Source organism: Gobio gobio (genome assembly GCF_949357685.1).
Source record: "Gobio gobio genome assembly, chromosome: 18".
Classification (NCBI taxonomy): Eukaryota; Metazoa; Chordata; class Actinopteri; order Cypriniformes; family Gobionidae; genus Gobio; species Gobio gobio.
This window is the reverse complement of record NC_137111.1, coordinates 13761523-13786642: the sequence shown is the minus strand read 5'-3', so window position 1 is coordinate 13786642 and position 25120 is coordinate 13761523. Positions and strand designations below refer to the sequence as shown.

General features: G+C 38.8%; 2 protein-coding genes across 2 annotated transcripts in view; one reads left to right on the top strand and one right to left on the bottom strand.

Moving 5' to 3' along the window:
- angpt2a (angiopoietin 2a) overlaps positions 1-8018 on the top strand; it is a 49421-nt gene extending 41403 nt beyond the window's left edge. The window contains exon 9 of the mRNA XM_079843156.1: positions 7222-8018. Within this exon, the coding sequence (XP_079699282.1) occupies positions 7222-7382 (161 nt within the window). The 3' untranslated portion in view covers positions 7383-8018. The remainder of the gene's footprint in view (positions 1-7221) is intronic.
- mcph1 (microcephalin 1) overlaps positions 1-25120 on the bottom strand; it is a 151796-nt gene that overhangs the window by 67131 nt on the left and 59545 nt on the right. The gene's annotated exons all lie outside the window — the stretch shown is intronic.

The window sequence follows — 25120 nt, the reverse complement described above, 5'->3', positions numbered from 1 at the left end:
AGGGTTTTTTTTTAAAGTAAAGTTTTAAGTTTAAGTAAGGTTTGTCAATTCTTTTCAGTAAAATAAAGAAAGAGTATTGCAATAAAAAAAGTATTTTTTCTCCTTAACCTCTAGCTGTTCCTGTCGCTTAAGAATAGAATAGCAAAAAACTGATGTGACAAGCCATCAGAATCGAACCAAACCGAAAACCGTTAAAAACCGAGGTATGTATTGAACCGTGGACTAACTGTATTGTTGCATCCCTAGGTGTTACTATAATGATTTTGTAAATGGTGATCATCAACCAAATATTGATAATGTGGAAGTTACTGCCATTTGCCTTGGTGTGACATTTTGCAGACAACACAAAGACAGAGTACAGTAACTTCAAAATAGGGGTCAAAAGTCAAGTTTGAGCTCAAATTTTTTTTATGTAGATAATTGTAATTACTAAAACATCTAATAGCCAGATTTCCAGTATCCTACCTATACTAATTTGGCTGGACGACTAAAAATCTCTAAAGTATAATTTTTCTCAGTTTCACACTCTAGCGAGTTAAGGTCGTTTGCCTTTGTAGGGCAGAATAGGACAAATAAATACAACATAAAGATACAAGTACAAACAGTGCTTTAAGTTTAAAGCTACACTGTGTGATATTTTCCCCCATCTAGTGGTGAAAAGGTATATGACCATCCAGTGAATTTTAGTTTCTGTTCCTCTCAATTCCGATTTCGTTTCAACTCCTACGGTGGCCGATTTAGTCCAAGATTAACATGGCTTCCAGTTCGACCTCGTCCACATTCGACACGGTGCCTGTGGGATATTCTGTGCGCAGTGGGATGGTTGGAACTCAACTGGCCTAATTATTCGGCTAGAAAGAACTGCAGCTAATCCAGAGTGAACTTTGATGATAGTAATGTTTATTCAGTCAACCAATTGCAAGGCATAAACAGGTTTGCGTGGATATGTACATAAATGTGGTTTCTGTGAGAGAACAAATAAGGATGTTAAATATACATACACAGTTAAGAACTGTATAACTATACTTATAAATTACATTTGTATAATGTAACCGTAAACCAGAGCTTATTGTACCATATATAGGCGCTAAATGCAGCTGCATTAAAAGGAGCGGAGCTGCCGCTGCTGCTGCTAACAAGTGGTGTCCGGTTACAAAAGTGTTTGCGCCGCTTTAACGTTAGCACTGCAGTGCGCTCTGTATAACAATTGTTAATATGCCGATCAGACCTGATACATATTTCTATCAACATACATTACAAGCAAATATTTTCTATAAACGAATAAACATTGTTGATAACAAAATAACTGAATGATTATTCAAATAGGTGAGCATTACGCTATTGTATGTTGACACAAAAATACTTCTGAGGTGACATCAACTGAATTACGCGATGACACACTCTGAAACACATCTACAATGACAATAACTATTATTACTTACGGAGTTAACGCACAGAAATACCACACAAGGAAAAACAGACTTTTGAGGAATAAACAAGCCAGGAAAACTCCATATAACTCTGTTACTGGACGCTGCTGAGATGAAAACTCTCTGCACATGCACCAGACAAGTCTGAAGTTGACGCGCACATGCGCGAGGCAGAGAATTTTGTACAGTGCCATCGAGTATTAAACTGGTTAAAACGCGAAAGGCGAAGCTTGAATTTACGGGTATGTCCCTCTTTGGCTAATGTACTTTCAAGATGGAGGGGCAACATGGCGACCACCGTTAGATCCCATTACCTTATGTATTTTCAATGGCATATTATAAACTTACGAGAATACTTTATTACTTGAAAGAAGTAAATATACATTAATGAGCACATATATTTTTGAAAGAACTAAGTGTTTTTAGCTAAGAATAGACTAAAAAAGTTACACAGTGTAGCTTTAAGTACTGTTCCCCGTTGTTGTTGTTGTTTGATTAACATGAATGAAACGGACACGAGTGGGTATATGCTATATTACTGTGGTTCTCAAACTTTGTATACCAAGTACCACCTCGGAAAATGTTTCGCTCTCCAAGTTCCACCATAATGACCAACATTAAAATATAGTAGCGTAGTAGGCCTAACTTATCAGCTACAGCTCTGCAGTTAAACAATGAAGCAGTTTATTCCTAATAACAATATTTATTGTTGTCAGTCACTTTAACATTGTAAATAGACAGTTTGTACATTAACACTGCACTGTGCTTACATAGAGGTAAATAAAATAATAAAATAATGATAAAATTAACATTACTCAAATAAAGATTAAATTAAAATGTATTGTGTTTTAACATTAATTTATTTAGCGATTCCTCTGCGTACCACTAGAGGCAGCCTAAGTACCACTAGTGGTACTCGTACCCATAGACTGTAAACTGGACGTAGTGTCCGTGACGTCACCCATAGGATTCTGAAGAGCAGTTTTGAAGCGTAAAGTAGGGACGAGCTGGCCGTTGCCATATTGTCAGCATGTCACTCCCGGATAATAGAAAATGGGCAAAGAGGCGGGACGTGGGTGGAGCTGAGGTGACGTGATGACTAACAGAAAGCAGATAAATAGCTATCCACCTGTCACTCAAAGTGGCCATGCCCTTAATTATGCAGAACTTTAAGGCTTAATATAATGTTAACGAATGAGTTATAAAAAAAACATTTGTCATGAAGGGCAAAATTAGCTATATAGACCAAAACCACAATTTGTACCAGGCTATAAACATGTTTTTTTTTCTGCTGTAAAGTTAAGTAAAAGGCATTTTAACATGGGGCTCAATGAGATTCTGCTCCCTTCTGGAACCTGAATTGCAGTTTAAGTCACTTCCGTATTGGCTTCAAGAGAAACTGCGGGAGGTTGCCGCTTGCTCGTACCACACTTTGAGAACCACTGCTATATTAGATTGCTTTCACTTTAAGACCTACAGTAATGAACAGATTCAACACTGACACACGCCTCCCAATCTTGTTCACTCAAGACATAACCACCAATATGGACATAGGGATAATTATGTATTTGATCGTTCAAGGGCAATAAGCCTAAATAGAACACATTCAGTATCTGACATCAGTGTGTCAGTACCGAATTGAGTTAGTAGTTTACATCGCTTTTATTAACTCTTTTTTTAGTGCTATCATACTTTTTATTTGGTCATTCATCCACCTTGCGTCATCACTTTGCCCGGTCCTTGGCACTTATGCGAGACGGCAGGTGAAAAATTGATTCGCCTTCGCTCCCACAATCACGGAACTGGAAGGACTGGAGAACTATTAGTTGAAGAATTAAATCAGTTTTATGTGTCTGTGTAGGTAGGCTACAATTAGAAAGAGATTGGCTGAAATATACGATGCATGATGTTGTTCTCATTTGTAGTCATAATACAGCGAATTATATTTGGACTAGCGAAAGAAAGAACTACATCACCCCGGAATAAAAAACACACACGCACACACATTCTAAAGCGCTGTGGGAGCATTTCAATAAGCATTAGAGAGGTAGCGTTACATGGACATAGGAAAATGAAAACGAGGTATTTTTCAAAAATATTATATTCGAATATTTGGGCTCATAAAAAAACCCCCAAATATTTGAATATTTGTTTATTTAAATGACGTTATTTTGCGAAAATGAGAAATATGTTTTTGTTGTCGTCACCATTTCTGACCAAGCTTATGTTATATCTTAAGGTTTTCTTTCAGTTAAAATATTAAACAATATGTTTAAACAAAAAAATGCCTAAAGAACAAAGACATTATAAACTCAAGCAGCGCGAGCGTAAAAAACGCTAATAAAGCACAGAGCGCCAGTTATCATGCAGAACATACACTTGAGTCGGTATGGTTATCGTTTTTATATAGTTTATGTAATTCCAAACATCGAGAGGCAGACAACAACATTATGTGATCAAATACAATAAACTTAATTTTTTTTTACTTTTTAAGACCCCGCGGAAACTCATAACAAACACCTGAATATTAAAATATGACCACAGAGAGTTGAGGGCACCTGAAGCATTCAAAAAAATCTAACCCTATATAACAACAAACTGCCAAAACGAGGGAGAAACGCGCAAGAACATTTAAAAGGTCTAAGGATATTTTCAATACATTTAATGCACTACAGTCTCTGAACAAATGACACACGTCAGTTTAACACAGAAAGAATAAAACAGTTATTCTTTGAATTGCCAGTCTATTTATTAACTTACATCATTGTCTTACGTGTAGCAGAATAATCTATCATGTCAATGCGGTTGTGTTCAGACGCACGGTTGTATCAGAGTCCTTTGCATACATTTCATTTGAAGAAGACGAGATGAAATGGGTGCGCATAAACACTGCTGGTTCATGTTTTCTGCTCCACGCAGAAACCGCTCTCTCTCGCGTGCAGTTTGAATTATCTGCTGTAATCAAGGGCTGAATCCGAAAACTCCCCCTATAACCTAAAATAGAGCATCGTGTACACACAACGTCTGTGCGAATTCACTCACTCATTTTAATTCACTCCTTCAAGTGAACAATATAATTGGATAACGTTGATGGGAAATTTGAATGAGACTTTAGGGGGCGATTTCGGATTTAGTCATAGGCTGTAATGCAATCTCAGCTGTGCTCTCACTACAGGGCAACAGTAAAATGGGACCCTTCTCAAAAAGTGACTGCGGTGCGTTGCGAACGTTGTTTAAGTGACATATACCGGTATTGCGGTATCAAAATTAATATCAAAACAAAAATAAATACCGGTATTCGGTGAACCGGTATACCGCCCAGCACTATCTGAGACTTGTATTACATATTGTAAAAAGGGGCATAACAGGTGCCCTTTAAATAACAGTACAACCCACTGAAGAGATGCATGTCTATCCCTCACAGCCATGCTTTCAAATAGGGTCTACTTCATGGATTTAAAAGTGAAATGCCCAGTAGACAAGCAATATGCATATTTATTTATCGGTTAAAACACTTGATCACACAAAAAATACTTCATAAGAATCAGACTTAGGCACGTCTTGACGCTAGTGTTTCAAAATCCACAAACGCGTGTGGGGATCTACAAATACACAAGCGATTCACAAATGTGTGCAGCCATCCACAAATGCACTGGAAGCTATTCACAAATTAATGCCAGGGCCCTCGTTTATCAACAGTGCATAGAAAAGGTTCTATATTTTGTCCTACGAATGACATTTAGAATGTTCCCAAGTAGTCAAGTCACCTTTATTTATATAGCACTTTTTACAATGCAGATTGTTTCAAAGCAGCTTCACAGTGTTAAACAGGAAAATAAAAAATTTGTATTTGTATTTATAAACATGTGCACAGTTCTTACGCACATGAGTAAGCAATCATTGTTGATAAATCCCACAAGTGTGTAAGTACTATGCAAGTTCACGGTCATTAGCATTCGGAAACGCCTCCAATTAACCATGTATGGAGACAACACTTCCCTTTAAAAATCATGTTATAGCATAAAAGCCCCATTTTATTTAAGCTTGTTGAGGATTTCGGCAAGGGAATTGGATGTAGGTTGAGTCCAAAGAAATAATTGCATCAAACATTTGTCACAGCTGTCTTTTATAGGGTTTGACACCAATTACGCATCGTGTTTAAAACTACAAAAAATATAAATTGAGTGTTTTATAATTAAAGGAAACACAGGACACATGTGATTTGCACAATGCATACTGTCTGATACGGTCTTAATTTTATAATCAGCATATCATGTAATCAATCCGATTCAAAATGAATTGATTGACTGATTGTCAGCCCTAAAGGCAAAAAAATCACTTATAGACTTCACATGACATTAGCAGGGGGGGAAAAGCAACTTAGCTGCCTAAATATGATTTCTCAGATTTGATAGAGTAAAGCTGTAACTGAAGCCTACAGGTTTGATGCACAAAAACAAACATAACTGGTTCTCACGAGAGTTTTTTTTACAAGGGGTGTCCAAGTTCAGGGGAAATTAGTGACAGAAAATTAGTGTGTAACCCTAAACTGGCATCTAAGGAACATGAATTACTCCTATGACTGCTGATTAAAGGTATAAGTGATCATTAACTTAACCCAGAGTTCTTCAGTGTGACAGAAAGAGTGGTCCAAAAGGGTCACTTCACTAGAATTATTTACACACACACACACACACACACGCTAATGTACTCGCATATTTGAAAGACTTGGGTCACTGTTTTTATGAATACATAATCTGGGTTTATAAGTGTTGAACAAGCAAAGTATTTTCAGAAAATAATGCTCAAGCTCAAAAGGGTGCAATTTGACACCAGGAATCAAGCAGAAATGTGTGTGTTACTAGCAGCAATCTCTCTTATCTGATTAATTGTCTGTTGATGGAGCCAAAAGTCTAACGTTAACTTTCACCCGGCTACGAGCTGTGTGACAATGCATCAGAAGCCAATATAACCCATTGTAATCAGTGATATTGTCTACACTGGATGCGACATGATAAGTCACCAACAGTAAACGGATATCTTGTTCTATTTCTGCGTTCTCTATGAAGAACAAATGAACGTGGAGCTTGTGGAACTATGGAAATATGTTCTTTTGCATGCTCCTAATCTTCTGTATCTCGCGACCAACTTTCCTCAATTTGAAATATGTGCTGTGCCCAGCCAAATAACAAAATAAGTGCTTTTTTCAACAAGAGGTGAAATGAGATGTCAACACCCCTCTGACTCCGCCACTGGTGTCAAGCATTCACGTTTTATCTTTTGTTTTATCATATTTAATGTGCATAAAATAGACGAAAATAATCGTACAAATCTCCGTTAAAATAAAATTGTACAGTGTAAAAATTACAGATTTTTCTTCGCAAATGTAATTAAGTAAAAGTACAAGTATTCAGTTTAAATTTTACTTAAATAAAGTACAAATACCCCAAAAAAGTATACTCAAGTACAGAAATCAAGTAAAATTACTTGAGTATTTTACACCCCTGCTTGGCACTTAGCCCAAAAATCTATATAAAAGGTGCTTTGCATTTTATAGTTGGGTCATGGATTACTAAAAAATTAGCCAGGAGTTAGTCATTGATTAGCTCATTTGGCAACTTACCACCGATGAACATTGACATTAATGTCTGGGATCTGAAGACTTGCTTCCCCTTATTCATTCATATTAGCTAGCAAAAAAAAAAAGTATAATATACATATATGTAAATATACACAGCTGTTAAGTTAAGTTTTCATATACTAAAGTATATATTTTTTGTGTATAATTTAGGTTGGTGGTTTGATGCCTGTGGACCATCCAATCTCAATGGCGTATACTACCAGCAGGGACAGAACACGAATCGTTTCAATGGCATCAAATGGTACTACTGGAAAGGTTCAGCATATTCACTCAAGGCCACAACTATGATGATAAGACCATCAAACTTCTGAGCCTCTAGTCCTAGGGGACAACAATTACTGATGTCACTGCTTTCCTATCCTACAAAGAAACATTTGGTGGAGAGGTGTGATCTTCATGCACTTCTGATACAGGACTTCTATTTATAAGATGAAGCACTTGAAACAAACAAAAAAAATGGATGTATTGTTAATTGAAGAACAGCTGTAAACTGAAGTACCTTGATGCTTCACAGGATTTCCTTAATTCTTCATGTAGATAAGTGGAACCAGAAATATTTTCTTAGTGTGCTTATTTTATTTGTAAATAACAAATAATTTACAAAAATTATATTATTGATATTTGATATTGTCAAATGCAACCATGGTACAAGAGTGAGTTAAATGCAAAAAGCTGAGGAGGTTCTTTAAACATGTCTTACACATTGTTACTCTATAAAAATGTTGTTTACACATGGTTTAGTGCTTCAGACCTTCTTGTAGATATCATAACTGTGTGCATATGTTTACAGTTGACCAAACTCTACAGCATTTCTTAAAGGGTCCCTTTTTGCAAAATTCACTTTTACATGGTTTATAAAAAATAAAAAAATGTCTACAGTGTGAACCCCCCTTATAAATGCTAAAATCCACCGACTCCTTTTTTATATTCCCCAAAAATAAATGGTCAAAATGATCATGTTTGTTTGTGTTTTCTACCCATTGTGACTCCAGAGTGGAACAGGCCCCACCCATGACTGGTGATGGACTTTTCCCTATTAGCATAGATCTTCCTCTGAGTGAGCTGTACTCAGTCCGCCATGTTTGGAACTTCGTCAAATCAGTTCAATGATTGCTTAAGGCTGCATTAACTAGGTCAGCCGGAACCGGCCACACTTCCCATCAGGGCCTGAAATTAACTTTTTTGCCCACCTGCCACAGTGACTTTTTACCTGCCATTTTTTTTTTTTTTGCCTCACAGGGCTCGACATTAAGCCTGTTCACATGCTTGTCCTTTGGACAAGTAAATATGTCATTCACTTGTCCGAGTAAAAAAATTGCTTGTCCGGATTTTTTTTTGGGGGGGGGGGGGGGGGGGGGGGGGGGGGGGGGTTGTGCGTTTTCAACAGTGTTCAATCAGCTTTGACATATTTAAATCTGCATATCTTTGATATTTTTACATTTTATAAAAGGCCATTTTTTCCATAATCTTATTAAATATAGGCTATGCTTCATATTTCAGTTTATATTTTTAAATTTGATCTATAAATTAAATTAGAATAGGATGCTGTAGGGCTTTTTCCAATCAAATTAAATAATTTACAACTGCATTAAAAATTGTAATGTTTTAAATATTTTTGAATATACAAATAAGAAATGTTGGAAAGAAAGTTTAAACATGAAACTTAACCACCAGTAGGCAGGTGACCGTCTTAATGAGAGTCATTGAGTTGATTCGTTGAAACGGCTGATTCATTCAAGAATGAGGCAGTCATTTATGAATAGGTTATTGAATCTTTGATTCAACCGATTCATTCAAAACACTGAATCATTCAGTAACACTGTTGCTGTGAGAAGCGTTATGGTTCTGCTGTGATCTTTGTTTGGAACAATTTTCGCTGCTGAAATCGAACAAAAACAGTCAATATTGCATCTAAAATGTAAGTGACTTAATGTTAATTAATAGTTTATTGACCTGTCATGAAATCAGTGTCATTTTCAATCGTGATGGTATTCAGGAAAACAGCACTCTTGTGTGATGTTGCTTAACTATCATATGTTATAAATATAAAAATTCAACAATTTGTAATTTTAACTGTGTATGTTAACTGAGTTTCTTTGTGTGAGAGGCGCTCACTTGTTTTCGATTTCTCCTCGAGAGCCTGCGCGAGCGTCAACATCTGAGTCCACAGATATAACGTTAGACCATAGACCGTAAAATACAGACATACTGCAGCTCGTATGTAAACAAAATCACACGCGGCTGTGTTTATGGCTGATTTAGTCACGTAGACAGGTCCTGACAGTTGTTAGTTACAGCGTTCAGGAACCGTTAAACAGAACTAACTTAATATTATTATGGTAAAGTTACCGGGTACCGGACATTTTCTCACCGGTTCCCAACTTGAGTGGGAACACACATCTGTGAAACTGTCATTGTACTGTAGCTTACGTCAGCATTGCATTATCTCATCCTATCTCACCAACAGTTTAACACTTATTCGCACATCCTAACGTAGTCAGAGAAGGGTCTCATCATCTTTCCGATCGTATGAACGTTCCGAAACAGCAGTCGCATCCTCCCAAACTGCCTAATGAATCACTCAATTCTCATTGGCTACCTGCCAATGTGGCAGGTAGATTGACAGTGTTACCCGCCAATTGCAAAATTCCCCCGCATTTGGCGCATGGTTGGGTGTTAATTTCAGGCCCTGCTTCCCAGAACACCTGATGTACTCGTTACATCATAAAAAGAATGGCATCTACGCTAATGTTAGTCTCTCTCTGTTTATCCCGAGGTTTACTGTAGCCTGCCGGATCCAGATCAGGCTCCTAAACACGACCCACACAGCCCTGAAGTGTTGGCAGAGACCGTGTCAACTAGACTCTCCCCTGTGAAGGCCTCCTTCCCTTCCCCTCTGTACAGATAAAAACACATATGCACACATACGTATCCAAACATGCTTGCCTATAGGCTGAACACGAAATGCTTGCGTACATGCCGTCGCTGTTTTCATGGATTCCCCATTTTTGTGGTTTGCACGGGGATGATGATGGTATAGTTTCAAAATTATTTCAAACTTATTTCATGGTTTGCGTTCTCGGGCCACCAAATGCTGTTGCCGTGTGGATGGGGGTCGAGAACGCATCGGGGTTTTTCTGTTTTAGTTGAAGATGGTGTTGTTTGGTCTAAATTTTTCAACTAAATATCCAAATAAATCTAATTATTAAACTAAATTAACCATATATACTAAATTACTGATCTAATTACTGAACTAAAGCCCACACTGTCACTGTATGATAATTGAAATGAACTGATGACATCACCGTTTTCTCCAGAATGGCTATACGGCTGAATAAAATTATGTTGCATTATTTTCCTGTTTAACACTGTAAAGCTGCTTTGAAACAATCTGCATTGTTAAAAGCGCTATATAAATAAGGTTGACTTGACTTGACTTGTATTTGTTTAAATGGCACAAAATTAACCCTCTCGAGTCGGCGGTCGCACCGGCGCGATCGGCTCTCTTTTTTTCTTATCAGTGCCAAAGAGACTCAAATAACTCTGTCGTTTTTTTATCATTCAGGCAAGTGTTATACATCATTATAATCTGTTAAGTTTCAATTTCTTTTGTGTACAGTCACAATAAAAAAAAATTCTTTTGCTTTTTGCAAAATAAAGAAAACAAACATGATGCACGATCTGCAGCCTCTCTCTCAAAGACATTCATTCAGATAGTCTTCAGAAAAGGAACTCTAGCTTAGTGAATACTTGTCTCACAAACATGAGACATATGTCTAAAGAAACGCTGAAATGTCAGGTTTTAAACAATGTAAACCAAATCGAAAACAAATATGCTGTGTTTATGTAATCTGGTTGAAAAGTGAGATGTCAGTCTTTCGCAAGCCACTTCATTATCCGCTAATGCGACCACGCCCACAGAGCACGCGCTCTTTGAGATTCAGATACTGACGATCCATGCGTCAACGCCCACACATCAACTCATACAAACACATCTAGTGAAGCGCTGTAACGTTACTTCAGCAACATCGTTTTGACACGCGTTGAGCTATAATTATCCTCATGAAAAGCTGCTAATTTCATAAAGCAACGTATTCAGGGCTGATTGTTAGGTAGCCTTAATTCTATTAAGTTTATTCTGTTAGCATCTGTGAATATTAAACGCACAAAGACCGTTTAAATATCAATCCTTCTGCAACCTAAGATGTCATACATGCAAGTCTGTTTAGACAAGATTTATTTGGTCTGTTTTGGACAGATTATAATGTGATTATAGCAATAAAGCTTTTATTCACAAATGTGCTATAAATATAGCACCAGCCAAACATATTTTCTTCATATTGATGTTTAAACATTATAGCCTAATGTTATTTTTTTAATTTAATATCAAAGTTTGTTTTATCGAGTTAATATCGAGTTTTGTTTTGTAGAAAGTGAATTGCTTTCTTTAAAGGGAATTTTGTTTTGTATAAATTGTATCTTAATTTTAATTATTTATTATTACATTTTTTAGCATGAGAAAAAAAGCTAAAATGCTCAGTAATTTGTGTCTTGTTTCTAGTCTAAATATTTAAACATTCTTAAATCAAGATGCATTTACTAGATAAGTACAATTTTCAACTAAATAAGAAGATAATTTTTTTGCAGTGTAGTAAAATATTTTGGTCATTTAAAATATAATAGGCCTTTGTTGGATACATTCTAAATAAAAGATTCTGGAGTTTTGTTTTGTAGAAAGTGATTTTTTGTTTGTTTTGTATAAAGTGAATAGCTTTCTTTACAGTGAATTTCGTTTTGTATAAATTGTATCTTAATTTTAATTATTTATTATTAATGTTTTAGCATGAGACTAAACAAATTTTTTTTTACAAAAAATGCTCTTAGTAATTTTTGTCTTGTTTCTAGTTTAAATATTTAAACATTCTTAAATCAAGATGCATTTACTAGATAAGTACAATATATAATATTTTTAAATATATAATGTCCATTGTCCTGCTGCTCTTAGTCACATAGGTACCTGAAGCTCATTCCTTATGCAGCTCATTATTCTAGCTCAGTTCTTTTGTCCTCTTAGGTGATACTCATCATTATTCATTAGATATCACGCCTCCTTGCATACTGGCTTTGTGAAGAAAAACTGTCTTACAAATTTTAAATCAGTGTAGTTTTATGTGAATGAGTAGGCTCAATGATTCTCACATTAGTTTGAAGCAAAAACTCTTGGCAACAACACCCATTATTCAAAAGTCTTGTGGACATATCCATGGTGTGTTTTGAGACCTTAATTTTAAAACAAATTTTTTTGTTTTCTCAAAAACCATGCATAAACATTTGTCTCTCAAAAATACAAGCATGTACATACATGTTGCTCACATATTATGGTAACCCAGTTTGTGCTGAATACAGTGTAATTACACTTTTGCCATTAATGTGTTAAAGGTCCCGTTTTTCGTGTTTTTTTGAAGCTTTGATTGTGTTTACAGTGTGCAATATAACATGTGTTCATGTTTCACGTGTAAAAAAACACAGTATTTTTCACACATTTTACTTATCTGTATACCGCTGTTTTCACTGTCCTCAAAACGTTCTGAGAATTTCCTCGTTCTATGAAGTCCATCCTTCAGAAATACGTAACGAGTTCTGATTGTGCCAGCGGTTCCCGTGTTGTGATTCGACAGCAGCTTAGGGCACGCAGAGCGCACGTTACCGGAAAGGTCACGCCTCTTACCATAACGAGGAGATGAACGCGCTCAAACTACAGCCCCTGAAGGCCAAACAAAGGTGATTTGACTCCGGGATGAAAATAACAGCGTCTGAACGACATGGCGACAAACGCAACCGAACCGAACCGAACCGAACCGAACGCAACACTTCCTCTTCTCCACGAGGGAGCAACAAGACCACGCCCCCCTTTTCCGCGTATTCTTGTGGGCGGAGGTTAGTCAACAAACTGTTCTACTGTCGTAATTAAAGCAGGATGTACATGGATGTAGTCCAATCCGGCCGTTCGCTGTAGGCTTTGAAAGGGAACTTCTGTTAAATAAAATATCTTGCTTGGCATTGATCTTTGAGCTTTATAATTTTACAGGTATTATTTATGCTCTAACAGCAACATTACACACTAACTAAAGTTTGGAAAATGGGATCACGAAGAACAGGACCTTTAATAAGCAACTGAAAAAAACACAAAATGTCAGAGCATGTCAAAACTTCTAAAGGTTCTTTGGGCAAAAGCTTGTTGAGATCACCAGATCTCAACCCAATAGAGCATCTTTGGGATGTGGTGGAACGGGAGCTTCGTGCCCTGGATGTGCATCCCACAAATCACAAGTTTTTGTGTGATTTAATTTCTGTCATAGAAGTTTTAGCGTGACCTTTTCAACGTAATTGCGTTTTACGTGACGTCACGAGCGGCTATCACTGAACAGAGCAAGGCAAGAATTTGTGCTTATAAAACTTAAACTTTATTTATTTAAAAAAAAATGACCGATCGTTTCGCTAGATAAGAACCTTATTGATCGTCTGGTACCGTTTGATGTGGTTTAAAGCCCTTTTGAAGCTGTACTGAACCTCTCATTTGGACCTTGAACCGTTTGGGGTCTATTGAATTCCATTATATGGAGGAATATCCTGAAATGTTTTCATCAAAAATCTTCATTTCTATTCGACTGAAGACAGAAAGACATGGATATCTTGGATGACAAGGGGGTGAGAAAATTATAAGCAAAAGTTTATTGAAAGTGAACTAATCCTTTAAGTTAATTTAGAAAAATGTTTGAAGCATTTTTTGGTTTGTTAAATTAAAGTTTTAGTTTTTTTAAAGTGACGACCAAGCGGCCGACAGTGAGTTAACCGCATGTTTGATCAATTTAGCCTCTCAAATCAACACTGGACTTGTCTTGCCTATAATAAAATCCTTAGATATAAAACACTATGTTCACAATGTTAGTTTAAACGTTTAGCCTATTAATCACCACCACCACAAAAGGGCATTTTTGACAAGCTGAGGCAGGCTGATGCTTTCGCAAACGGGTCACTCAATCTAAATAAATAAAAATAAAAACATGCAGGTTGTCTTACCTCACACCTCTCCGCAAAATGAATTTAATTCCGATCTTCAATTCCCAATTCCCTTTTTTTCAATTTAAATGTGAGTACAGGACTCTTTTACTTTAATTCCTAGATGGTCTGTCTCCTGCTTCTTGATTCTCGCGCCGCGTGAGCTGCTGACAGGCGGTTGTCATGACAATGGAGTAGTTTAAGGCGGCACAAGTTTGCGTTCATTTACACTGAATCAAAGCCGTTTTCAGCATCGCCTTTGATACTAGGGGCCGAGGTGGATCAGACCCGGCATATTTTAAGTCTGCTTTAATGCGGCATTGCGTCTATACACAGAATTTTCAGCAGGCACAGAGCCGCTTTAGAGCCGCCTTAACTCGGCTGTGTAAAGATGCCTTAAGTACAGCACAACAGAGGCTCTACAGGAATGTAGCAAATTGATTGTAATGTTGCAACTTGCCATTATTTATTAAACCAAATGCTTGACCATAATAATCTACTCTCTCTTATTTCTAAACAAGTTTTTCACTTTACTAAAGCATAAAAATACCATAATATGCTAGCAGATATTTAGGAAACATGCTAAATTCACATACTCGTTTCTCAGAAAACCAATACTTTAGCCAATTATACTTTGAAATGTGCGTTCTGTGTCGGAATGTCTGTTTTTCAGAGTCCTACACGGGTCCTGTTTGATAAACCCGCACTGCTTTATTAACAGCACACCCGTCCTGATATCCGACAGAAACACAAATTTAATTCCGTACCCGACCTGCTCGACATGAAAACCGCGACCTGACATTAAAGGTCCCATGGCATGGCATTTTTCTATTATTTTATAGTGTTTCCTGAGGTGTACTTATATTGTTAGTATGATTTTTACATCATAAAATGTCATAATTTAGAAATAAAAGGCATTTTGTCTGTACTGCTGTTTGCCCTGTGGCTGACTGCCCTGTTTCAAGAGGCGTGTCTGCTGTGAGACTTCAGTAAAAACGCCCACTGTTGTGATTGGCTGACATCTTTGCATTTGAAATGCGCGGAGGGGGCGTGGTTTAACGAGGTCTACGACGCACGAGCTGCTGCCAGAGAGACGGATGGACCTGAGTTCACTTCTCATCAGTTCTCTCAGCATGTCTCAGTTCAGGGTGAACTGTTGTAGTTACTAGAATATACTTCAGGTTATTAGTTTATTTCTAGTCGGAGGGGCTGTCACTCATGTCAGAAAGTTAGTAACTTTAGTAAATTATGGATCAGCGCTGACTCGAGACGCGAACCGTTTAGAACGATTCAGTCCGATTTGGTGAACTGGTTCGGTTCACTAAAAAGAACCGATTCAAAAGAATGATTCGTTCGCGAACCGGACATCACGGAGACGGAGCGATTGCTAACAAAGTTATTTATAGTAACTACTGAGTTGTGAGAGCGCTGTCTGTCAGCGCGAGTTTATTGTGTTTGTATCTGAGAGTTCTGAATAAACACGAGTCCCAGTCACGCCGAGTCCGTCTTCATCATTATTCTACCAACTTTGTAACACATGCAATGTACCATTACAGCGAGATGAACGAGTTAGTAAGTTTGATTAAAGCATTATTTCTAGATATGTTCCAATCATATGAAAAGCGTCAGTGACGCGCATTGAGTAACTTACACAGCGCAAACAAAGACACAACAGCAGTAATCGAATGTAATCCAGTTTATTTTGGAGGAAAAGCTGGCTAGCCTAGCCGGATACCCTCACGCTTACCCCCCTTCTGCTTAATCTCACGCCGCGTTTGGTGCCTCCGCTGTGGGCCAGATGCAGTACTGGGGGTCAGGGATGTTGAAGGCCGAGCTTCGGCGTGCGTGAGGTTTATCTCTAAAGATGTGGCTCTGCCAATGTTAAGCAGAAACTCCCGACTGTATGCACATTTAAGAACAGATAGACGCGACGAGGACGTACAAAAACACTGACTCACAAGATAGAAAACACGAAAACACCGTTCTGTCGGGAGAGAGAGAAGCCGCAGTGTGTGCACGAATAATAAATAATTAGCTACACATAAGAAATCACTGATCACAGATCAGAAGGAACTGAAAAAAGACTTCTGTTTTCATTTGTACATCCAAACACTGAAAAAAATGCCAGCATTCACTCGTTCACAACCCATGATCTCTCGAGCGCTTGCATGGGCGTGCCAGATTCTCTGGGCGGAGGAAAGGGAGGTAACCGTTCCTGCTTGGACGTCAAACCAGGAGACTTCAGGATTGGCTCACGTGGGCAATGTCAGTGAAACCTGGAGGGGCGTGATTGGGAGGAACGGCCCCCCTGATCTGAACCCGAGTGGTGTTCAGTTATTGGACTTCTGTGCTAGTTACAGTTTGTCCATAACGAACACCATGTTCAAGCATAAGGGTGTCCATCAGTGCACATGGCACCAGGACACCCTAGGTCGTAGGTCAATGATCGACTTCGTGGTCGTTTCATCTGACCTGCGGCCGTATGTCTTGGACACTCGGGTGAAGAGAGGGGCGGAGCTGTCAACTGATCACCACCTGGTGGCGAGTTGGATCCGATGGCGGGGGAGGAAGCTGGATAGACTCGGTAGACCCAAACGTACTGTGAGGGTCTGCTGGGAACGTTTGGCCGAGTCTCCTGTCAGAGAGATCTTCAACTCCTGCCTCCGGCAGAGCTTCGACCGGATCCCGAGGGAGGCTGGAGATATTGAGTCCGAGTGGACCATGTTCTCCACCTCCATTGTCAAAGCGGCTGCTCGGAGCTGTGGACGCAAGGTCTCCGGTGCCTGTCGAGGCGGCAATCCCCGAACCCGGTGGTGGACACCGGAAGTAAGGGATGCCGTCAAGCTGAAGAAGGAGTCCTATCGGGCCTGGCTGGCTTGTGGGACTCCTGAGGCAGCTGACAGGTACCGGCAGGCTAAACGGACTGCAGCCCGGGTGGAGGCAAAAACTCGGGCCTGGGAGGAGTTCGGTGAGGCCATGGAAAAGGACTATCGGCTGGCCTCGAAGAGATTCTGGCAAACCGTCCGGCGCCTCAGGAGGGGGAAGCAGTGCCCTACCAACGCTGTTTACAGTGGCGATGGGCAGCTGTTGACCTCAACTGGGGATGTTGTCGGACGGTGGAAGGAATACTTCGAGGATCTCCTCAATCCCGCCGTCACGTCTTCCATTGAGGAAGCAGAGGCTGGGGGCTCAGAGGAGGACTCGTCCATCACCCAAGCTGAAGTCACCGAGGTGGTCAAGAAACTCCTCGGTGGCAAGGCACCGGGGGTGGATGAGATCCGCCCTGAGTACCTCAAGTCTCTGGATGTTGTGGGGCTGTCTTGGCTGACACGCCTCTGCAGCATCGCGTGGCGGTCGGGGACAGTGCCTCTGGGATGGCAGACCGGGGTGGTGGTTCCTCTTTTTAAAAAGGGGGACCGGAGGGTGTGTTCCAACTATAGGGGGATCACACTTCTCAGCCTCCCCGGGAAAGTCTATGCCAGGGTACTGGAGAGGAGAATTCGGCCGATAGTTGAACCTCGGATTCAGGAGGAACAGTGTGGTTTTCGTTCTGGTCGTGGAACACTGGACCAGCTCTATACCCTCTACAGGGTGCTGGAGGGTTCATGGGAGTTTGCCCAACCAGTCCACATTTGTTTTGTGGATTTGGAGAAGGCATTCGACTGTGTCCCTCGCGGCATCCTGTGGAGGGTGCTGGGGGAATATGGGGTCCGGCGTCCTTTGCTGAGGGCTGTCCGGTCCCTGTATGACCGAAGCAGGAGTTTGGTCCGCATTGCCGGCAGTAAGTCAGACTTGTTCCCGGTGCATGTTGGACTCCGGCAGGGCTGCCCTTTGTCGCCGGTTCTGTTCATAATTTTTATGGACAGAATTTCTAGGCGCAGCCAAGGGCCGGAGGGTGTCAGGTTTGGGGACCACACGGTTTCGTCTCTGCTCTTTGCGGATGACGTTGTCGTGTTGGCCCCTTCTAACCAGGACCTTCAGCATGCACTGGGACGGTTTGCAGCCGAGTGTGAAGCGGCTGGGATGGGGATCAGCACCTCCAAATCCGAGGCCATGGTCCTCAGTCGGAAAAGGGTGGCTTGCCCACTTCAGGTTGGTGTAGAGTCCCTGCCTCAAGTGGAGGAGTTCAAGTATCTAGGGGTCTTGTTCACGAGTGAGGGGAGGATGGAACGGGAGATTGACAGACGGATAGGTGCAGCTTCTGCAGTAATGCGGTCGATGTACCGGTCTGTCGTGGTGAAGAAAGAGCTAAGCCGTAAGGCGAAGCTCTCGATTTACCGGTCAATCTACGTTCCTACTCTCACCTATGGTCATGAGCTTTGGGTCATGACCGAAAGGACAAGATCCCGGATACAGGCGGCCGAAATGAGCTTTCTCCACAGGGTGGCTGGGCGCTCCCTTAGAGATAGGGTGAGAAGCTCAGTCACTCGGGAGGAACTCGGAGTAGAGCCGCTGCTCCTCCACATCGAGAGGGGACAGCTGAGGTGGCTCGGGCATCTGTTCCGGATGCCTCCTGAACGCCTTCCCGGGAAGGTGTTTCGGGCATGTCCAACCGGGAGGAGGCCCCGGGGAAGACCAAGGACACGCTGGAGGGACTATGTCTCCCGGCTGGCCTTGGAACGCCTCGGTGTCCCCCCGGAAGAGCTAGAGGAAGTGTCTAGGGAGAGGGAAGTCTGGGCATCTCTGCTTAGACTGCTGCCCCCGCGACCCGGCCCCGGATAAGCGGAAGAAGATGGATGGATGGATGGATAGTCTGGCCTGTCATTTTCTCAAAGGCAGAGAAAGACAGCCAGAACTCGGTTTTACACCGATCAACATTTCTATCCACTTGGGGACAATATTCAGGCTAGGGGAACTCATATTAATGTTGAAATACCTCATAAAATGAAAATTTCATGCCATGGGACCTTTAAATTTCCCACACGAAGTAGACAAAAAACATTTATTTCTTTCACATTACGCATTATGAATTTATCCAAGAACAATTCACGCAGCCCATCATGTTAACAACGAAGAAGAATCGGTTTTGCATTTAATTAATTATTTTTATCTCTCTCCGAATTGGCTCTGTTTGAGTGACACGTAAATATTATTCCACCTGTTACATCAAATATTAGCTAGTCACCCGTCGGGTACCCCCGCGTGCAGGACTCTGCTGTTTTTGTTGTGGTCTGTGCGAAACTTCACGCCACCAGTTTACCCTATAGTATTTCCCCACCACAGGTTACCCGTTGATGGAATACACAGCGTATTGCAGCAGCCATGGAAGCCACCAAACAAACTGGATCAGACATCACAGATTCTACCCGACCTAAAAAGCCTCTGAATCCATCTAAAAATCTCTATGAACAAGATTGAACTTAGACTGTGTAAGTCTTCGCTTTCATTGACAATTTTGCTCGTTACTGTTGTGTGTCCTCAAGCTAGCAACCTGCATGAGCATGGAGTCTGAGGAGGAGGGCGCGGGGGAAACAGTGATATCCAATATTTTGAGTTTGGACTGCAGTACTTATTTCGACCACTAGCTGTCAATCCTACAACCTTTTTTCAGTGATGTACCCCCTGTGAAATATTTTTTCAGCCAAGTACCCCCTAACCAGCACAAAGCATTTTTGGTTTAAAAAAAAAAGATTGCACTGTGCCATCAGTGTCTGATTTATTAAACTTTGGAACAGATAAACGCATACAAAATTCAAACATTTGAAGGAAAAAAAAAACTATTTTGAGCATTTTTAAATGATAATCCATGACTAAATATATTGCAAATATTTCTCATCACTAAAATGTAGTGATTCTAACTAATGTAGTGAAAACAGTGACCATATAACTATTTCAAACTATCAAATTAACCATTTAAAACTCCATAAATGTGCAAAACACTGCTCATTTGTAGTGGTCTCTCTTGAACTATTTGGAAATAAAAAGATATATAAAAAAATAAAAATAATTAACGTTAATTAAAGTTTTTTGTTTGTTTTTTGTTGCATGGTTAAAGAAAAATATTGAATTTGTTAACTCATGGGGCGCATCGACACGTGCAACCACACGTGCCTACACAGACATATTTTGCAAAATGAAGCAATGGAGAAGAAGTAGGCCTACTGTGTGGGACCATTTCGAAAGGACGACGAAGTTACTTGTAAAATATGCTACGTGGCATTAGAATACAGCAGTAGTACAAGCTCATGACTGGTGGAAAGCAAATGAAAGGCGCTTCCCAAGGGTGGCCGCTTTAACGAGGCGTTATCTCTGTATTCCCGGGGCATCAGTGCCATCTGAAGCCTTGTTTAAGGCTTTTCGTAGTGTGCTTTTGGTAAAGTTTACTAAAGTAAATATTGTCACGCATGTTCTTCTCGCTGCTGTAGGCTCGCGTGTGCAGTCATCGGAGGCTCGCGCTGCGGAGCCAGACAAAAGGCTTGAGATGGTGTTTTCTAACCCACACTAATCCACATAACTTAGACATGTTACTTGAAAAAAAACTTATACTGACGGAAAAAACTATTCTGGTTATTCAAAGCTGTGTATTTTCGTTTTGTCATCTTAATTTGGTAATTATTATAAGTGAAAAATATTTAGTGTAGGCCTATTTATTTTATGCCTTTTATTTATATTTTATTCTGTTTTTCTCTGTTGTCAGAAACGCTGAATGTGCGTGAAAATTTGATAATGTGTGAATCCAGCAGGTTCTGTTGAGGTTGATCTGCTCTTTATGCTGCTGTTTGCAATTGCAAGGTAGAATATGCCCGTCTTTTTAATAGGTCACAGACAATCGTCAATTGTATTTTTATTTAATGCCAATTCAATATTATAATCTAATCAGTTAACGGTTAATATTCGGATAATGAGCGGTGGTTATTGGTCGGGAAAATTAAAGGAAATGAGCATCCCTATACTGAATATAAAATTCCTTTTATGAACTTATATTTATATTTTCCTGACATATTTATTAAATAATTATTTTTAAAGGATTTTTGCATGGATGCAACTTTTTAAATGTATGTAGGCTATATTTTAAAATCTCACGTATCCCCTGGAGTGCCTTCACGTACCCCCAGGGGTACTCGTACCCCCATTTGAGAACCACTGTACTAACAGAAATGACATATAATAAATAAAGCACCAGAAAGTGTTTCTAATTAATAAATGTAAAGCTATTAATTTGCGGACAAAAGCAGAAATGCATTGGCTGACGCAAACACCACAGTACCCGCGATGGCAGTTAAGTGCCATCTGTATTTTAAGGCGGAGCGATTTTGGAAAATAATCTAAAGGCCTGTTCACACCGGGACGATTTTCGCGCGCGTTTATCGCCGACGTTTAACGCCTCGTGACTAAACAAAGGGCGCCAATGTGAGTGTGCACACCGACGTGCAAAACGGCAGACGTAAAAGCGTCATTAAAAAAAAAAAAACGCCTCAGGGTCGTTTTTTTTTTTTGAAGCGGCGCGTTAAAAACTGGCCGACCAATGAGATCGGCGCTTTTGTTCACGTGCCTGGAGCTGCTGAAGTGACAGTAAAACACGATTGGTGGCGCTCAAGGACAAAACGGTCTTGCCGAGCACGCATTGATACGACGAAGAAGTAGTAAGTAGACTAAGAAGAAGATGAACAGCTAATGCTGCTTGCCAGTTAGCAAAAAGTGTGTGAATGGTTTTGGCCATAGACATAATATGTCTGTGGTTTTGGCAAGCACGTAAATACTTTCTCTCGTCTTCTTCTGTGTGACAAGCGAGTGTCAGGAGCGTAAAGTGCCGCAGCACCATCTTGTGTACCGGGAGCGCCATCTACTGAATGTGCACGTTCACTCGGTGCATCGCCAGTGAAAATCGCTTGGGTGTGAACATTCAAGACGCGCCGAAAAACGTCACGAAAAATGCTGGCGATAAGCGCGCGCGATATTTGTCCCGGTGTGTACAGGCCTTAATTGCGATTTTTTTTAACAATATTACAATTGCGATTTAATATGTGATTATTTTTTAAGCTCTTTATCTTCTGTATTATTCAAAAAAGATGAGCAATAAATCATTGTATAGTAATGGTGGAAATCTTTAGGCTCCTCACGATGCAATTCCGTTTCTAGGAGTCATGATCCGATTCAAAAACAATTCTTGGACTTTTTTCTTATTAATTAATCTTATTAATAAAACTTAAAATCTTTTTTTTTATTATTATTATTATTATTATTATTATTATTATATATGTAATTATAAGTACTTTTTTCAAGTAATTACACACAATTACATTAAAACAATTTCACTCTTCACAAAGTGCGGCGCGAACATTTGAAACTGAAAGCCTTTTGTTAGTGAGTTTACTATTTTTAATATATAAGCACACTGTACTCCAAATTACATAAATTAAGACTTCATAGAGTATTTGTAAGGAAAATACCGGCAGGCGCTTCAACCTTTCCGAAAGTTATTCGCTTTATGTCCACTGAGATTTTTCTTTTATAAGCATTGTGAAGGCAAAACATAGCAGGTTCACTTTATTTTCACTAATATTCCAAATGTAACTCCGAATGTAATTTGCTACAATACAAGTTGCAAAAATCTCACTGTTATATAATAATTGTATTAAAATATTAACAGATTAATATTATATGGTATTTTTATATTTATCATCTATCCATCAAATGTTAATGTATAGAATTTATTTACTGTCAGTTTATCTACAAAGAGATGGCATAATTTATTTATTTTAAAAAAGTACAACAAGATTTGACATACCATCTCTAATGCGTGAATATAATGGGGACAAAACATCTCTATTGTAGTATACTGATGAGCCAAAACATTGTGACCAGTCACATGTGAAGCGAATATCATTGATCATCTACTAACAAGGCCACATTTTGAAGTCTCCTTAGGGAAAAATAAGCATACTAAAATGTATTTGAAATACATTTATTTTTATGCTAAATATACTACAAATAAATATATAATTGAATACTTAATATAAATACCCTGCAATTGTACTTTTAGTATACTAAATTGTTATACTTAAGTGTGCTAAATTGGAACAAGTAATTTAGTATTTAATACACTTTAGTTATCCATAAATAGTGCTGAGGTCCAACTAAAGATATACTTAAGTATATTTGATTGTGCTAAAGTGGAATTATTGCAAGTATACTCTAGGTACAGTTTAAATATCTTGCATTTAAATTATACAGTGATCATACTATCCTTAGTAATAGTGACAGTAAACACTTTTTAGGCTTAATATTAAGAAATATACATTGTGCAATAAAGAAGAACTCCAAATAAAGTTTAATTATAATATTTATATCAGTATCCATCTCAAGCGATATGTCAGTAAATATATTAATGGGTTTGTAGTATAGTTAGTATGAAATAAATGTAAATCTATTTGAAATACTTATTAGCACAGGTTTTTTGCACTAGGGCAGATTATGTATTCATTGCCTCTGACATGTTTTCTCACGTCACGCACCTAACTAGGAAAGTCTTAATAAAATTCAAAATTACCAAAACTCATAACTACGAGTTGTATGTTAATGTGCATTTTAACTAATAAATACATTCTTTCTGACATGACTTGAAAACACTGTAACTGCCGAAGCTAAACCTTGACCCCCTTTGGCCTGCCCCAACGTCCTACCATTGGTTGAACCAGAAGGTGACATGTCAGACCGCTATGCTTGATCTATGTTTCGCACACGCCATAAAGCCAATGCCATCACACTCGCCAACAATTGGTTTTGCTTAATAACCAAACTCGTTAGAGTGCACACTATTGGGAATGTTGCAGATTTGACACATCTGTCAGAAGGAATCTTTGAAACTCACTGCAGCTAAACAAGTCTCACCATGTATTTCAAATTTGAGAATGATGAAATTATTATTATTTTAGATGAGGCTTTATTTTTGTGCTAACCAAATGAAAATGTGAGGTATGAACTGAAATATCTAGACTGTTCTGCTAACAGGTGCTGTAAGGGCAGAATTTCCACAACTTTTGCCTACAGCGTAAATGTAATTTGCAAATAAAATGATTTAATTTGTTAAATATTTAAGTACTACTTCAGTAATTTATTTTTGTTGAATCCTCTGTTGACCTGTTATGATTAAATGTACAATTCAGTCAACTGTATTAGAGTTCTACTTGTTGAGTATAAAAACAGTATAGGCCTGGATAAAAGTTTACAGGAAATGTGTTTTAGGAAATGATATATAATAATAATAATAATAATAATAATAATAATAATAATAATAATAATAATAATAATAATAATAATAATAATTAAGTTTTATATGGCCTTAACCTTTTCAATAATTTGCCCTAACTTTAAATATCATGTAGGCTATTGTTTAATTCAATTCAAATTTATTTCTAGCACTTTCCACAATTTTGCATGGTTGAAAAAAGGCTTTAAATACATATAGAAAGTGATTACAAACGTTTATATATATGTAGGCTAATTATGACAAATAAAGAAAACAACATATTGTCTGTTTGAAATGGTGAAAGAAATTCACGTAGGCCTTCCTGATCAGAAGTTTTATTACATTAGTGTATTTCTAATATACTCCAATGCACCTGTACTGATACACTTTTCCCATTAATGGTACTTTAATGGCCTGTTGCATTATGTTTAATATTAGTATCCTGACCAGTCCTCAATTTACACAAAAAGCTAAAAAAGTTAAAATGTCAAATAAATTCAGAAAACTTAACTGCATGAAAAGTAATTAATTTCAGTTCATGCTTCACATCTAAATCCGCAGCATAATGCAAGACCACTAAATCATTTAATTGCATTTTCCATCAGGAGCAGAATGCAGTACATTGAGAGTTGAAGCATGCAGATAAATGTTACAGATGGTATTATTCCATCCGCACGCACTGAAACACACGCAGTTCTGCATGTTCACATTCTTCCACCAACGAACAGGACGGTCTTTGTTTTAGTGCGTGCACAAGAATAAAACTCATGTTATGCCAGTATTCCAGTTTTCGGTGTTGAA